At 30.4% G+C, this 17,500-nt stretch overlaps 1 protein-coding gene across 1 annotated transcript in view; it reads left to right on the forward strand.

The window, feature by feature from the left end:
* si (sucrase-isomaltase) overlaps positions 1 to 17,500 on the forward strand; it is a 135,362-nt gene that overhangs the window by 94,271 nt on the left and 23,591 nt on the right. Inside the window, exons 36-40 of the mRNA XM_087292769.1 lie at positions 1 to 7; positions 1,524 to 1,662; positions 1,752 to 1,885; positions 4,623 to 4,657; positions 4,854 to 4,970. The exon at positions 1 to 7 is cut by the window's left edge and continues 84 nt beyond it. Of these exons, the coding sequence (XP_087148895.1) occupies positions 1 to 7; positions 1,524 to 1,662; positions 1,752 to 1,885; positions 4,623 to 4,657; positions 4,854 to 4,970 (432 nt within the window). The remainder of the gene's footprint in view (positions 8 to 1,523; positions 1,663 to 1,751; positions 1,886 to 4,622; positions 4,658 to 4,853; positions 4,971 to 17,500) is intronic.

Genomic DNA, 17,500 nt, shown 5'->3' on the forward strand with positions numbered 1-17,500 from the left:
ATGCCACGTGAGTTTTAATTGCTGTGTCATGATATGTATGCTGTATGTGGCTACAGAGAATTGACAAAAACAGATGGTCCGTGTTCACACATGTATTCAGCTCTTTTTTTTATCCAAATGAATCCAGCTAAACTTGCGATCTATTCCCAGATAAGCTTCTGCCAGTATTAAATATTATTTCAAAAATCCATTAAAAACAAACACCCTAAATGTACTTTACCTCTTATTACATGGCTGCTTGCCACAAAAACTAAAAATTAGACTCAAAACATTTTTTTTTTGAGCTGTAATGGTTGATTCATTCTTTAATTAAATCCAATGCTGACAGAAACAAAAACAGCTAAAGGAGTATACCCTAACATGTGCACTGTTTATTCACAAGATGGTGCCAAACAGTCAAAACGTAAAGCTGACAAAAACAAAAACAGCTGATGGAGTATACACTAACCTGTGCGTTATTCAGACACATGATGGCTCCAAACACTCAAAACCACAAAGCTGACAAAGACGAAAACAGCTGATGGAGTATACACTAACCTGAGAATTATTCAGTCACAAGATGGCGCCAAACAGTCAAAAAGTAAAGCTGACAAAGACGAAAACAGCTGATGGAGTATACACTAACCTGCGCATTATTCAGATACAAGATGGTGCCTTACAGTCAAAAACACAAAGCTGACAAAAACAAAAACAGCTGATGGAGTAAACACTAATCTGTGCATTATTCAGTCACAAGGTGGCGCCTTACAGTCAAAAACACAAAGCTGACAAAAACAAAAACAGCTGATGGAGTATACACTAATCTGTGCATTATTCAATCACAAGATGGCGCCGAACAGCCAAAAACACAAAGCTGACAGAGACGAAAACAGCTGATGGAGTATATACTATCCTGCGCAATATTCACAGACAAAATGGAACCAAACAGTCAAAAAGTAAATTTGACAGATATAAAAACAGCTGATAGATTATACATTAACCTGAAAATTATTCAGTCACAAAATGGCGCAAAATAGTAAAAAAATGTAAAGCTGACAGAGATGAAAACAGCTGATGGAGTATACACTAACCTGCACATTATTTGGACACTAGATGGGGTCAAACAGTCAAAGCGTAAAGTTGACAGAAACAAAAACAGCTGATCGAGTATACACTAACCTGTTCATTATTCAGTCACAAGATGGCGCCAAACAGCCAAAAACACAAAGCTGACAGAGACAAAAACAGCTGATGGAGTATACACTAATCTACGCAATATTCAGACACAAGATGGCGCCAAGCGGTCAAAAAGTACAGCTAATAGAGATGAAAACAGCTGATGGAGTATACACTAACCTGCACATTATTCAGTCAAAAACAGTTAAAAACTGCAGGGTCAAGGTGATTTGAAGTTCCTGGATGAACTTGTGTTATTTAGCGGTTGTTATCTCAGAATAACATACCTTGAGATGTCACAACTGACCAATCAGAATCGAGTATACCAAACAGCCATGTAATAATATTGAATATATTGTCATTTTCAGCACTGGAGTCCAAGGAAAAAGGTCTGAACCATAAGACTTTATGCATGAACAGCGAGCAGATCCTTGCTGATGGCACGCGCGTCAGACATTATGACGTTCACAACTTGTACGGCTTATCTCACACCAAACCCACCTACGAGTAAGTTCCTCCACATTCACTATGCATTTATATCCAGATTGTTCTGGAATGGGTTATAATTGCTGTGTTTGTTTACGTGTTTGTCACAGTGCTTTGCATAGTACCACCGGAAAGAGAGGAGTTATAATTACCCGCTCAACATACCCAACGAGTGGACGCTGGGCTGGACATTGGCTGGGAGACAACTACTCTGCCTGGGACCAGCTCCTCAAGTCCATCATAGGTTTGTGTTTATTTATTATATGGAAAAATAAGTGCCACAAAGGCTCAGATTTTAGGTTAAAACTTACAATAATATGAACCATAGTTTCAATACTAGAGATCAAAGCTCTATTCAATTAAATTAATCACAACTAGGGCTGCACGATTTTGAAAAAATCGTACTTTACAATATTTGTTTTTCTGAAATATATTTTGCGATTAGAATATAACTTCAGCAGATAAATTGAATAGCCACAATTGAAATCAGAATTATTAGCCCCCCTGAATTATTATGCTGTGTTCACACCAGAAGCGGAATGTGCAGATAAATCGCGATATTTGCGCGCAAATAGCCGCGTGAACATTTAAGTTTACTCGCTTCATACGCCCGTCAAACCCCGCTTCATTCGCGTGACAAATTCACTTCAGAACAGACGCTGATTCGCATGATGGGCAGGGCTTCTGTCTGCCTGGTGTCTGTAGCTTCGTTGCTAAAATGCTAACATGGATTCTATAAAGAAAATAACAGTATTTATGTACTTTATGAAAACAGCGTTGATACGTTTAGGGTCGTGTCTGAGTCCACCACATGCTTTCAGAGGTGCATCCAGCTCTGTGAGCTCATAAACTCCTCCAGAAACTGAACCTGGATCATGGAGGCCTTTAACAGTGCTTCTGACTGAGCCCAGCCCAGTTTAATGACTTGTTGTCGGTGTCGCCTGGAGGATTTCGGGAGACCATCAACAGGTTCTACGTCACATTCACGCCCCAACAAGAGCAAGCTTCTGATTGGTTAACGCAGCACGAATGTCCGCTGAAGTTCAGATTATCGAACTCGAGAGATTTGTGCGAAATGCTTGTTAAGCGCGTCAAATGCTCAAAACGCTCAATTCGCCCCGCGCCATTCGCGCGTATCGCGCCGCAGGATGTCTATTCGCGCGTTTGCATTGACTTAACATGTAAATCACTCGCGCTTGACGCGCATTCCGCGTCTGGTGTGAGTGCAGCATTAGACCCCCTGTTTTTTTTTTCCCCAATTTCTGTTTAACAGAGAGCAGATTTTTTCAATGCATTTCTAAATATAATAGTTTTAATAACTTATTTCTAATAAATGATTTGTTTTATCTTTACTATGATGACAGTAGAGCTGCATGATTCTGGCTAAAATGAGAATCGCGATTTTTTTGCTTAAAATAAAGATCAGGATTTTCTCATGATTCTGTAAAATAAAGCTTAATATGAGTCGGCAAATATCATTGTTATTTCTCAAACATATGCTAAAACAACAATAATAATATTATGTGTAGGTCTACTGGTTTAACATTATCTAGGCTAGAGTAGTTATACTGACACTGTAAACATTTATTTTCATGCACAACTGTGTGTTTGCTATGAAAGAAAAAAACCTCAAATGCTTGTCGCAGTCTTAACTCTAAAATGCGATATGATTATTTAAATGATGTACACGCTTTCGGTTTCATTTTCACTGCTAAGCGTTGTTCATACTACGCACGCGGCTCTCAAACGATCACTCTGTGCCACAAACTGAAGATTATTTACAACTTTATTACCTGTTACTCACAGCATACGCAGGTTCTGTTCACTAAAGTAGACGTGCACGCGCCCTGCACATTCATCAGCTCACGTCACGTGGGATTTTCCGGCCGCGAATACATCATTATATGAAAACAAAAATGACATTTTTTGGTGAATTAAACCTTATAAATACAGTATGCGACTCTTTTAACATCATTTGGAGGTGTCCATGTCACTGAGCAAGGTGTGTGAAACAATGAAAAGACTTGTGCAGCCGCCTTTGCTTCTGTCCTGAACTTGAAAATATGATTGACAGAATCGTAGAAATGCTGGGTTAAGATCGTGTAGGGGTTGAATCGAGATCGCGATTTTTTCACGATTAATTGTGCAGCTCTAGAAGACAGTAAATAATATTTGACTAGATATTTTTCAAGACACTTCTATACAGCTTAAAGTGACTTTTAATGATTGTTCTGTAGATTATCAAGAAAAAAATCACTTAAAGGGGCTAATAATTATGTCCTTAAAATGGTGTTTAAAAATGTCCTTTGCCTGTTAAACATAATTTGGAAAATATTTATAAAAGAAAAAAAAATTCAAAGGGGGGCTAATAATTCAACTGTATATGTGCACTGTATCAATCCATTCTTCAACTGTAGGTGATTCTAATTTAAACCATTATTTTGTAATTACTTTTTTACTAGCTGCCAAACAAATAAATAATAGTTTCTTTAATTTAATTTAATTTAATTTAATTTAATTTAATTTAATTTAATTTAATTTAATTTAATTTAATTTAATTTAATATTTAATTTAATTTAATTTAATTTAATTATTTTATTTTATTTTATTTTATTTTATTTTATTTTATTTTATTTTATTTTATTTTATTTTTTCCAGCCAATAAAAAAAAAAAGAAATTTATTTCCTTGGGGAAATAAATATTTAAAAATTCCACAAGAGGGTTAATAATGAACTTTTTCCACTGTATATGTTAAAACATTTGGAAAAAATATTTAAGTATACTTCATGCATCTGGTCTCAAAGGCTCAGCCAGTAATAAAACACCCTAGTAACGGCCTAGGAAAGGCCAGAACATGAACAAACAGCACTCTTTAGAATACAGTACATTTTTTTATGCTTATGCAAAAGCACTGAACAACATCTACTGTAAACAGTAAAGTGTATAAACTGAAACCTCCTTTTTTCATTGTGTCTTTCAGGCATGATGGAGTTCAGCATATTCGGCGTCTCTTACGTAAGTGCCTCTCTCATCCACCACAGCACTCACTATTGATTTTTCATTTGCGCTTTATTTCCTATCACACAGTGTTTTCAGTTCAATTGGGTGCATTACACTAGCATGCAGCCATTACACTGACTCTAGAGTTTATTTATTCATCTTTTTTATGGCCTCGTGCTTACGGAGATCTACATCTGTGTTTCTCTTTCAGACTGGTGCCGATATCTGTGGCTTCTTTAACCCTGCCCAAAAGGAGATGTGCCTGCGCTGGATGCAGCTCGGAGCTTTCTATCCCTTCTCCAGAAACCACAACACCATAAACATGCCAGTAAGAACACACACATGATATTGTATCATCATGTCATGACTTTACTTAGGGGGGCACATTATAATTCATGAACTTCTGTGTTGAAACTGTGCATTATGATGTAGACAGAACACTTTTCTGTTGTTTTTAATGTAAACAATGCTGATTCACATGCATATTTAAACACAGGAGTTCATTAAGAATGAGTTAACAACAATGTGCCCCTCCAAGTAAAGTCATGACATAAAGATACTTAAAGTACAATTACTCATGAGTTTATGTTGGTCAAGTTGCAGTTTTAATATTTTTTTTTCTTCATAAAGTGGGTTACATTAAGCTTAGCTAAAGTCTTCATTAATAACAAACATGAACTAGCAAGTAATAAAGGTAGCCATTGTAGATTTTATTATGAACTGACCACAAGTTGCATATTTTAATCTAATTCTTGGTTAGTATGAGTTGAATAATACTGATAATAATACCAATAAAATTTGTAGCCACTGATAACATTGTGATAACAAGTAGTGCTCTTTAACTTTGGGCTTAACAAATACAAATACACTGCTGTTTCACCAGCTTCACGCATCTGGTCTACATACTCATTCATTCATTTTCATTCGGCTTAGTCCCTTATTTATCAGGGGTCACCATAGCAGAATGACCTATCATAATAAAGGAAAAATACCTCCAAAAATTGTTTATAACAAGTAAACAAATAAAATATTCAATAAGAAATATATTAATAATAATAATAATAATAATAATAATAATAATAATAATAATAATAATAATAAATGTTATATTTCATTGTAAAATAAACAGATTACAGGCCTCTCTATAAAAAATATAATAATAATAATAATAATAGTAATAATAATAATAATAATAATAATAATAATAATAATAATAATAATAATAATGATGATAATGACCAAGTCGTCTTACATAATATGTAATAAATGTCTTAATAACAATAGATTATTTTCTAAATAAAATATAGTATTTATACATTATATTGTAATATGTCCTTGTTTTATAAAACAGTTATATTGATATAAATAGCAATTAATAATAATAATAATAATAATAATAATAATATTAAAAAATAATAACTATTAGTAATATTTTATTTTACTTGGTCAATGTCTTTGTTTTTGTCAATGTTTTTTTTTCTAAGTAAAATATATATTATATGTTGTAAATTCTATTGTAATATTTCAATGTTTAATAAAACAATTGTGATAAATAATAATAATGCGTATTGTAATATTATGTAGTATTTCACTGTGTAAAAAATAACTATTAAGAGTAGTAGTAGTAATAATTGTTAATAAATAGTATAATAATGAAATAAATGAAATAAAAAAATATAAAATATATGTTGTGATATTTCATTGTAAAATTTAATTAATAAAAATTGTAAATACTGTAAATATTATAAAATTGTAATAATATTAATTATATATTAATGATATATAATTATAATAATGATGATGATGATTATAATCATAATGATAATGATAATAATAATAATGATAATAATAATAATAATAATAATAATTATTATTATTATTATTATTATTATTATTATTAAAATGCAATATTATATGATATTTTTTAAGTATTTCTACTTATAACAAAGATTTTCAAACTTGAAATCATAACAACATCATCATTTCCTTATCATATTAAAGAATCGTGCATATCTAAAAATATATTCTGCCAAAAAACGAATGAACATGACAGCAGATACACAAAGCCACTGTTCAGCAGCCTGTCTGTAACGGCCTCTCTTACACCCCATTAAAATCTGGTAATAACTGACAGTGACTGAAAGACATCAAAAGAGAAACCAGATAAAGCCACAGTACAGACAGCCATGACAACTTCCTACTTCAACAGCATTCTCTATGACACCCAGAGAGAGTCTGAAAATGATCAGCGGGTCTCTAAATCAGACAGTAGTTCAGCATGACGCCCCAAAAACACACAGCAGAGATTCATTCAGCAGAGTAGTTCAACAATAGTAGAACAAAAACAAAGTAATGGTAATAAAAACAAAGGTCTATTTAAAAATCACATGAAAAACATGAGATATTTTCACATGAAATCACATGAAATTTATCCTAAATAGTCCAAAAATGTCCACATTTATTACATTTTATTTTATTTTATTATTTTATATTTTATTTGTATTTTTTTTTGTATAATTTATTTATTTATTTATTCATTCATTCATTCATTTAATTTATTTTTAATTCAATATTTTATTTTTATTATATTTTATTTTTTATTTTATTTTGTATTGAATTTAGAAAATCTTTGAAATTATTTTTTTTTATTTTATTTTATTTAATTTAATTTTTATTTTATTTTAAATTTTGTTTTTATTTTATTTTGCATGGAATTATGCATGGAAAATTTGTGGAATTTATTTTTCATTAAATTTTTATTCTATTTTTATTTTATTTATTTATTTATTATAATTTTTTTATTTTTTTTATTTTTATTGTATTATATTTTTTTATTATATATTTTATTTAATTGTATTGAACTTTATTTTATTTTATATTTTATATGTTATGTTTTATATTTTGTATTTTATATTTTATTTTTTATTTTGCATGGAATTCTGCTGTGAGTGGAAGTGGCAGCTTTTGTTGCTATACATTTAGGAGTGTAAATAAATGCTCAAAGTTGTACAGAAACCTTCAGGGCTTCAAACGTTTAAAATGGCTTTGCTAATGGCTGATTAAACACAGGACAGACAAGCAGAAATAGAATTTGGAGTGGGAGGATAAAAATCCTAAAGCAATGTTGCACAAAATGTCCTGAAGGATGATGTAGCTCAGGTGGAAGAGCAGTAGGCACAAATAGTCTGTCAAAATGAATAAATGTAAATGTAATGTTAATGGGAATCAAATCGGATTACTTTGGATGAATGGAAGTTACATGTGTATTTCGAAAGTATTAGTAAATAGTAATGATTTGGTAATTAATAGTATTACTAAATAAGAAGATAAACTGGTATGTAAACTAAGTAAAATATATATTATTTATACACAGTACAAACAATTGTGCATTAAAGAGAAATAATATTAAAATGAAACGGGTCTTTCTTGATGAATATAAATTTCTTAGAAATTTTTATATTCCTATTATAATCTTAAAATCCTGCTATTAAATTAAATTTAATTACATGTTTTCTTATCTTTTCTTTTATTTATTTTATTTTATTTAGATTTATTTTATTTTATTTTATTTTATTTTATTTTATTTTATTTTATTTTATTTTATTTTATTTTATTTTATTTTATTTTATTTATTTTATTTTATTATGTCTTACATGTCTTACTGAACATTCTGGGGACATTTTAGAAATTAAAAATCCAAAAGGATCTTTGTTGATGTACATATTATAAAGCTTTTTATTCCTATTATAATCTTAAAATCCTGCTATTAAATTAATTTTAATTACATGTTTTCTTATCTTTTCTTTTATTTATTTTATTTTATTTTGATTTATTTTATTTTATTTTATTTTATTTTATTTATTTTATTTTATTTTATTTTATTTTATTTTATTTTATTTTATTTTATTTTATTTTATTTTATTTTATTTTATTTTATTATGTCTTACATGTCTTACTGAACATTCTGGGGACATTTCAGAAATTAAAAATCCAAAAGGATCTTTGTTGATGTACATATTATAAAGCTTTTTATTCCTATTATAATCTTAAAATCGTACTATTTGTAGCTTGATTAAATAAATTAAATTAATGAAATCTAATTTTTATTTTATTTTTATTTATTTATTTTATTTTTTATTTATACATTATTATTTATTTTGTATTATTGAATTTTATTTTATTAATGTCTCACTAAAAGACTAACAAAATTATGTAGGGAAATTTCAGTAACTATAAAATCCTGACGGATTTTCTTAATTATGTTGGCTTGAGAAAGCCAACATACTGTAATGCTACTTAAACTTATTATGTTGGCTTGAGAAAGCCAACATACTGTAATGCTACTTAAACTTATTCTTATTATTATTATGTTGGCTTGAGAAAGCCAACATACTGTAATGCTACTTAAACTTATTCTTATTATTATTATTATTATTCCGGCTTCTGACCAAAAAAAAGCAATCGCTTCTCCTCCCAGGGCTTAGATGCTACAAGCCCCAAATTTGGTCAAAAGCTGTCTATTGCCCATGAGATGGTTGCTGTATGTCCTCATGCCGATAAGATTTGTAGTTTTTGAATTAAAAATTTTTTTAATTAAAAAATTGTAAATATTACAATCGAGTATTTGGGGCATATAAAAAAGTATACAATCCTCAAATTTGGCCAAAAGATGTGCTTTAAATTGAAGATAATTATCATATTTATTTGGTGTAATTATAAATAACAGTTTTCCTATAAATATTTTTTTATATTAAATTTGTTAATTTCAAACCTAAAGCTTGTCAGAGTGTCCACGAGATGGCGCCAGAAGACTATTTTTGAGCCCTTTGGAATTGAGTTTACTGCACCTTTGCACCTTTTACAATTTCTTTCCATTCGGTCCGGTCGGACCTGAATGTCTTTATACCGTTGTAATCACGTGTAAATTCTAACAAAGACAATGTTTGCACTTTTTAAATCACATTTTATTTATTGTGCAAAAATAAAACATCCAAACAGCATCATAACCAATAAAAACACACAGCAAAGAAAATGTATTTTAAAATAGTGAATATATATATATATACATACAATGTATGAAGATTTTTTATATCCCCTTAATATGCTCTGCTGTTGCTGCATCAATTTCTCTCTGTAACATCTGGATTGCAATTTACACTGCAATGTTCACAATTTATTATTATGGGGGGAAAATCCAAACAGTATTATAATGTTTTAAAGCAAAAATGTTAACAACAATTATTTACAAACAGGTAAAATAAAGTGTGTGTATATACATATATATACATACAATTGAAGTCAGAATTATTAGCTCCCCTGTTTATTTTTCCCCCAATTTCTGTTTAATGGAGGGAAGATTGTTTCAGCACATTTCTAAGCATAATAGTTTTAATAACTCATTTCTAATAACTTCTTTATTTTATCTTTGCCATGATGACAGTAAATAATATTTAACTTGATATTTTTCAAGACACTTCTATACAGCTTAAAGTGACATTTAAAGCCTTAACTAGGTTAATAAGGTGAACTAGGCAGGTTAGGGTAATTAGGCAAGTTATTGTATAACGATGGTTTGTTCTGTAGACTATCAAAAAAAAATTGCTTAAAGGGGCAAATAATTGTGTCCCAAAAATAGTTTTTAAATAATTAATAACTGCTTTTATTTTAGCCGAAATAAAACAAATAAGACTTTCTCAAGAAGAAAAATATTATCAGACATACAGTGAAAATTTCCTTGCTCTGTTAAACATAATTTGGGAAATATTTAAAAAAGGGAAAAAAAAATCAAAAGGGGGTTAATAATTCTGACTTCAACTGTATATATGTATGTATATATATACATACATATATACATATATAACACATACACACATTTATGGTTAGGGTTAAAAGGATTATTTCTTAATCCCCCTTTTATGTTAGCAAAAACATAAGTTTACTTCAGATATTTCTGTCAAAACAATATTCTGTGCCGCAAAAGAGCCTTCTCCTCACTTGTGATAATGACAATGAAGCTTTTGGCCTATGCTGTACCAAAAAAAAAATAAAATCACCCAGGTGATGACAACTAAATATTACGATTATAACATTGTGTTAGTGGCCAGTGGGGTGGAACAACGTCATTGGTCAGAATTAACCACGTGATGAAGACGGCCTAATATTGTATTTAATGCGATTTTCTTCCTGTAAACTGTATACATAACTATATATATATATATATATATATATATATATATATATATATATATATATATATATATATATATATATATATATAAAATGCTGCAAATTACTGTAAATTGACTGTACTCTATATTAACTGCAAAAATTATAAGACTGATTAAATAAAAGACAAATTAACTAAATGTATGTGCTATTGTTTCATTAGTATTTTAATGTAATATTTTTCTTCATATGATATTTATTATAATGTAATTTTGTTCAGATTATAATATATACTATAAATACTAACTATACTATAGTGATCTGCATTAAACAACCTGAACAAATCAGTCCTCTCTCTCTCTCTCTCTCTCTCTCGATTTGATCAAAAATGTAAATGAGGCCTTCCGATTAACAGTCCAGTGGACCCTAGCAACAGCCTAGAAACCACTCAGAACACCCTAGCAACTACCTAGGAATGCCTTAGCTACACCTTAGCAACCGCCTAGCAACCACTTATCAACCGCTGTGCTTCCTGCCAACTGCCTTTAAGTCCCCGGCGCAGTCACGTTGGCTTTCTCAAGCCAACATCAAAGTTCGTCAACGAACTTTAGGTTCTAGTTATTATTATTATTATTATTCCGGCTTCTGACCAAAAAAAAGCAATCGCTTCTCCTCCCAGGGCTTAGATGCTACAAGCCCCAAATTTGGTCAAAAGCTGCCTTCTTCTTATGAGATGGTTGCTGTATGTCCTCATGCCGATAAGATTTGTAGTTTTTGAATTAAAATTTTTTTAATTAAAAAATTGTATCGAGTATTTGGGGCATATAAAAAAGTATACAATCCTCAAATTTGGCAAAAAGATGTGTTTGAAATTACAGATAATTATCATATTTATTTGGTGTAATTATAAATAACAGTTTTCCTATAAATATTTCTTTTATATTAAATTTGTAAAATTCAGACTCAAAGCGTGTCAGAGTGTCCACGAGATGGCGCCAGAAGACTATTTTTGAGCCCTTTGTAATTTAGTATTGGCCCTTTAAGAGGCGGGGATATCCGGACTGACTGTTTTGAATCTACAGAAATTCGGGCTCATTTCAGACGTGCTTGTTACAACATTTGAAGCTGAAATTGCGACCATTTTGGTCGCATATGCGCCTGAAAATTAATCTATGCGACCTCATAACATATTTGGGCGCATTAGTGCAACTGCTGATAATGGTTGTAGTGCGACCTGTTTTGATTTTTTGTAAAAACGTGCTGAATCGCTCTTCCCTGCCGCTATATTGGTTCATATTAGCTGTCAATCACTCAAGGTATTCCGCTGTCAGATGACAGGGAAGGAGCTTTTATGACCACGGGAAATGCAAACGGCTGAAGAGTAAAAACTTAAAGCACACAGGTTTGCAAACCCCACCTAAAATTGAGGTGTAGATGAGAGAGATCGTGACACGTCACGTGGTGAATAATGATCCACCAGCTGAGATCACTGAAACTGCGGCTCATAACAAAGACCAGTATTGCGCCGATGGTTAGTGCAAGAATCCTGCTCTGCCTGCTCATAAATTGGGTCGGCTGACTCGCCAGCTTTTCCACAAACACAGAAAAATGAAGATCAGCTCAGACTGAACCTTTAAATTGACACAAACTGAAACCAAAACTTTTAAAGAGTGATAGAAGTGAGACTTTACTTTCTTTCTTTTGTCTATTCTTTTTTGAGGTGTATATTATTTTTTTATTTATTTACTGATGACTGCTTTGCAGCTTTCATCATTGAATTGAATTATTTATTATAATCTTTTGTTTGTTTTGTAGCAGAAATATTATTTATTAAATTGACATGCATATAAAAACAGCAGTACAAAATCAATATTTCTTACTGCAATGCTTCATTTTTGTTTGATGCAAACTATACAATTATTTTATATAAAGTAACAGACATTTTATAGCAGATAACCTACATTCATGCACATTCAAGGCAGTATCATAATGAGAAATGGAATTCATTGTTATTGTCATTTTCATCATCACTAATATTCTATGGCCTAATTATTAGACATTCATTTTAGAATTATTGCACACAAATATCAATGTCTTCGCAGCATTAGTTAGATAGTTGTTTCTGGTTTTTGTCAGTCCTATTGATGTTGTTTTAAAATACAATAAATCCCTCAAAAAGCAATTTGCAGCGGTGCTCATTCATTTTTGGTGGGTGCTCCTAAATTTTTTCTGGTGCTCCTAAATTTATTTTGGTGCCCCTGAATATTTGAAGTTGGGAGCACCGGTGCTACCAAGTAAAAAAGTTAATTTCGAGCCCTGTATATATATATATATATATATATATATATATATATATATATATATATATATATATATTCATACAGTTGATGTCAGAATTATTAGCTCCCCTGTTTATTTTTTCCCCAATTTCTGTTTAATGGAGGGAAGATTGTTTCAGCACATTTCTAAGCATAATAGTTTTAAAAACCTATTTCTAATTACTGATTTATTTTATCTTTGCCATGATGACATTAAATAATGTTTGACTTGATATTTTTCAAGACACTTCTATACAGCTTAAAGTCACATTTAAAGGCTTAACTAGGTTAATAAGGGTAACTAGGCAGGTTAGGGTAATTAGGCAAGTTATTTTATAACGATGGTTTGTTCTGTAGATTATCAAAAAAAATATATCTTAAAGGGGATAATAATTGTGTCCCAAAAATGGTTTTTAAATAATTAATAACTGCTTTTATTCTAGCCGAAATAAAACAAATAAGACTTTCTCAAGAAGAAAAATATTATCAGACATACTGTGAAAATTTCCTTGCTCTGTTAAACACCATTTGGGCAATATTTAAAAAAGGGGAAAAAAAATCAACTGGGGGTTAATAATTCTGACTTCAACAGTGTATATATATATATATATATATATATATATATATATATATATATATATATATGTATATATATATATATACATATATATATATGTATGTATATATATATATATATATATATATATATATATATATATATATATATATATATATATATACATACACAAACACACATTTATGGTTAGGGTTATAAGGATTATTTTTTATCCCCCTTTTATGTTGGCAAAAACATAAGTTTACTTCAGATATTTCTTTCAAAACAGAATATTCTGTACCGCAAAAAAGCCTTCTCCTCACTTGTGATAATGACAATGAAAGCCAAGCTTCTGGTCTATGCTGTACCAAAAAAAAATAAAATCACCCAGGTGATGACAACTAAATATTACGATTATAACATTGTGTTAGTGGCCAGTGGGGTGAAACAACGTCATTGGTCAGAATTAACCACGTGATGAAGATGGCCTAATATTGTATTTAATGCAATTTTCTTCCTGTAAACTGTATATAACTATATAACTATAACTATATATATAACGCTGCAAATTACTGTAAATTGACTGTACTCTTTATTAACTGCAAAACTGATAAGATTGATTAAATAAAAGACAAATTAACTAAATGCATGTGCTATTGTTTCATTAGTATTTTAATTTAATATTTTTCTTTATATGATATTTATTATAATGTAATTTTGTTCAGATTATAATATATACTATAAATACTAACTATACTATAGTGATCTGCATTAAACAACCTGAACAAATCAGTTCTCTCTCTCTCTCTCTCTCTCTCTCTCTCGATTTGATCAAAAATGTAAATGAGGCCTTCCGATTAACAGTCCAGTGGACCCTATCAACAGCCTAGAAACCACTCAGAACACCCTAGCAACTACCTAGGAATGCCTTAGCAACATCTTAGCAACCGCCTAGCAACCACTTCTCAACCGCTGTGCTTCCTGCCAACTGCCTTTGAGTCCCCGGCGCAGTCACGTTGGCTTTCTCAAGCCAACATCAAAGTTCGTCAACGAACTTTAGGTTCTAGTTCTTATTATGTTGGCTTGAGAAAGCCAACATACTGTAATGCTACTTAAACTTATTCTTATTATTATTATTATTATTATTATTCTTATTATTATTCCGGCTTCTGACCAAAAAAAAGCAATCGCTTCTCCTCCCAGGGCTTAGATGCTACAAGCCCCAAATTTGGTCAAAAGCTGTCTATTGCCCATGAGATGGTTGCTGTATGTCCTCATGCCGATAAGATTTGTAGTTTTTGAATTAAAAATTTTTTGAATTAAAAAATTGTAAATATTACAATCGAGTATTTGGGGCATATAAAAAAGTATACAATCCTCAAATTTGGCCAAAAGATGTGCTTTAAATTGAAGATAATTATCATATTTATTTGGTGTAATTATATATAACAGTTTTCCTATAAATATTTTTTTTATATTAAATTTGTAAAATTCAGACTCAAAGCTTAACAGAGTGTCCACGAGATGGCGCCAGAGAACCATTTTTGAGCCCTTTGTAATTTAGTACTGGCCCTTTAAGAGGCGGGGATATCCGTGCTGACTGTTTTGAATCTACAGAAATTCGGGCTCATTTCAGACGTGCTTGTTACAACATTTGAAGCTGAAATTGCGACCATTTTGGTCGCATATGCGCCTGAAAATTAATCTATGCGACCTCATAACATATTTGGGCGCATTAGTGCGACTGCAGATGGTTGTAGTGCGACCTGTTTTGATTTTTTGTAAAAACGTGCTGAATCGCTCTTCCCTGCCGCTATATTGGTTCATATTAGCTGTCAATCACTCAAGGTATTCCGCTGTCAGATGACAGGGAATGAGCTTTTATGACCACGGGAAATGCAAACGGCTGAAGAGTAAAAACTTAAAGCACACAGGTTTGCAAACCCCACCTAAAATTGAGGTGTAGATGAGAGAGATCGTGACACGTCACGTGGTGAATAATGATCCACCAGCTGAGATCACTGAAACTGCGGCTCATAACAAAGACCAGTATTGCGCCGATGGTTAGTGCAAGAATCCTGCTCTGCCTGCTCATAAATTGGGTCGGCTGACTCGCCAGCTTTTCCACAAACACAGAAAAATGAAGATCATCTCAGACTGAACCTTTAAATTGACACAAACTGAAACCAAAACTTTTAAAGAGTGATAGAAGTGAGACTTTACTTTCTTTCTTTTGTCTATTCTTTTTTGAGGTGTATATTATTTTTTTATTTATTTACTGATGACTGCTTTGCAGCTTTCATCATTGAATTGAATTATTTATTATAATCTTTTGTTTGTTTTGTAGCAGAAATATTATTTATTAAATTGACATGCATATAAAAACAGCAGTACAAAATCAATATTTCTTACTGCAATGCTTCATTTTTGTTTGATGCAAACTATACAATTATTTTATATAAAGTAACAGACATTTTATAGCAGATAACCTACATTCATGCACATTCAAGGCAGTATCATAATGAGAAATGGAATTCATTGTTACTATTATTGTCATTTTCATCATCACTAATATTCTATGGCCTAATTATTAGACATTCATTTTAGAATTATTGCACACAAATATCAATGTCTTCGCAGCATTAGTTAGATAGTTGTTTCTGGTTTTTGTCAGTCCTATTGATGTTGTTTTAAAATACAATAAATCCCTTAAAAAGCAATTTGCAGCGGTGCTCATTCATTTTTGGTGGGTGCTCCTAAATTTTTTCTGGTGCTCCTAAATTTATTTTGGTGCCCCTGAATATTTGAAGTTGGGAGCACCGGTGCTACCAAGTAAAAAAGTTAATTTCGAGCCCTGTATATATATATATATATATATATATATATATATATATATATATATATATATATATATATATATATATATATATATATATATATATATATATATATATATTCATACAGTTGATGTCAGAATTATTAGCTCCCCTGTTTATTTTTTCCCCAATTTCTGTTTAATGGAGGGAAGATTGTTTCAGCACATTTCTAAGCATAATAGTTTTAAAAACCTATTTCTAATTACTGATTTATTTTATCTTTGCCATGATGACATTAAATAATGTTTGACTTGATATTTTTCAAGACACTTCTATACAGCTTAAAGTCACATTTAAAGGCTTAACTAGGTTAATAAGGGTAACTAGGCAGGTTAGGGTAATTAGGCAAGTTATTTTATAACGATGGTTTGTTCTGTAGATTATCAAAAAAAAAATATCTTAAAGGGGATAATAATTGTGTCCCAAAAATGTTTTTTAAATAATTAATAACTGCTTTTATTCTAGCCGAAATAAAACAAATAAGACTTTCTCAAGAAGAAAAAATATTATCAGACATACAGTGAAAATTTCCTTGCTCTGTTAAACACCATTTGAGAAATATTTAAAAAAGGGGAAAAAAAATCAACTGGGGGTTAATAATTCTGACTTCAACAGTGTGTGTGTGTGTATATATATATATATATATATATATATATATATATATATATATATATATATATATATATATATATATATATATATATATATATATATATATATATATATATATGTGTGTGTATATATATATATATATATATATATATATATATATATATATATATATATATATATATATATATATATATATACATACACACACACACATTTATGGTTAGGGTTATAAGGATTATTTCTTAATCCCCCTTTTATGTTAGCAAAAACATAAGTTTACTTCAGATATTTCTTTCAAAACAATATTCTGTGCCGCAAAAGAGTCTTCTCC

This window comes from Danio rerio, chromosome 18 (assembly GCF_052040795.2).
Source record: "Danio rerio strain M-AB ecotype USA chromosome 18, GRCz13ab, whole genome shotgun sequence".
Classification (NCBI taxonomy): Eukaryota; Metazoa; Chordata; class Actinopteri; order Cypriniformes; family Danionidae; genus Danio; species Danio rerio.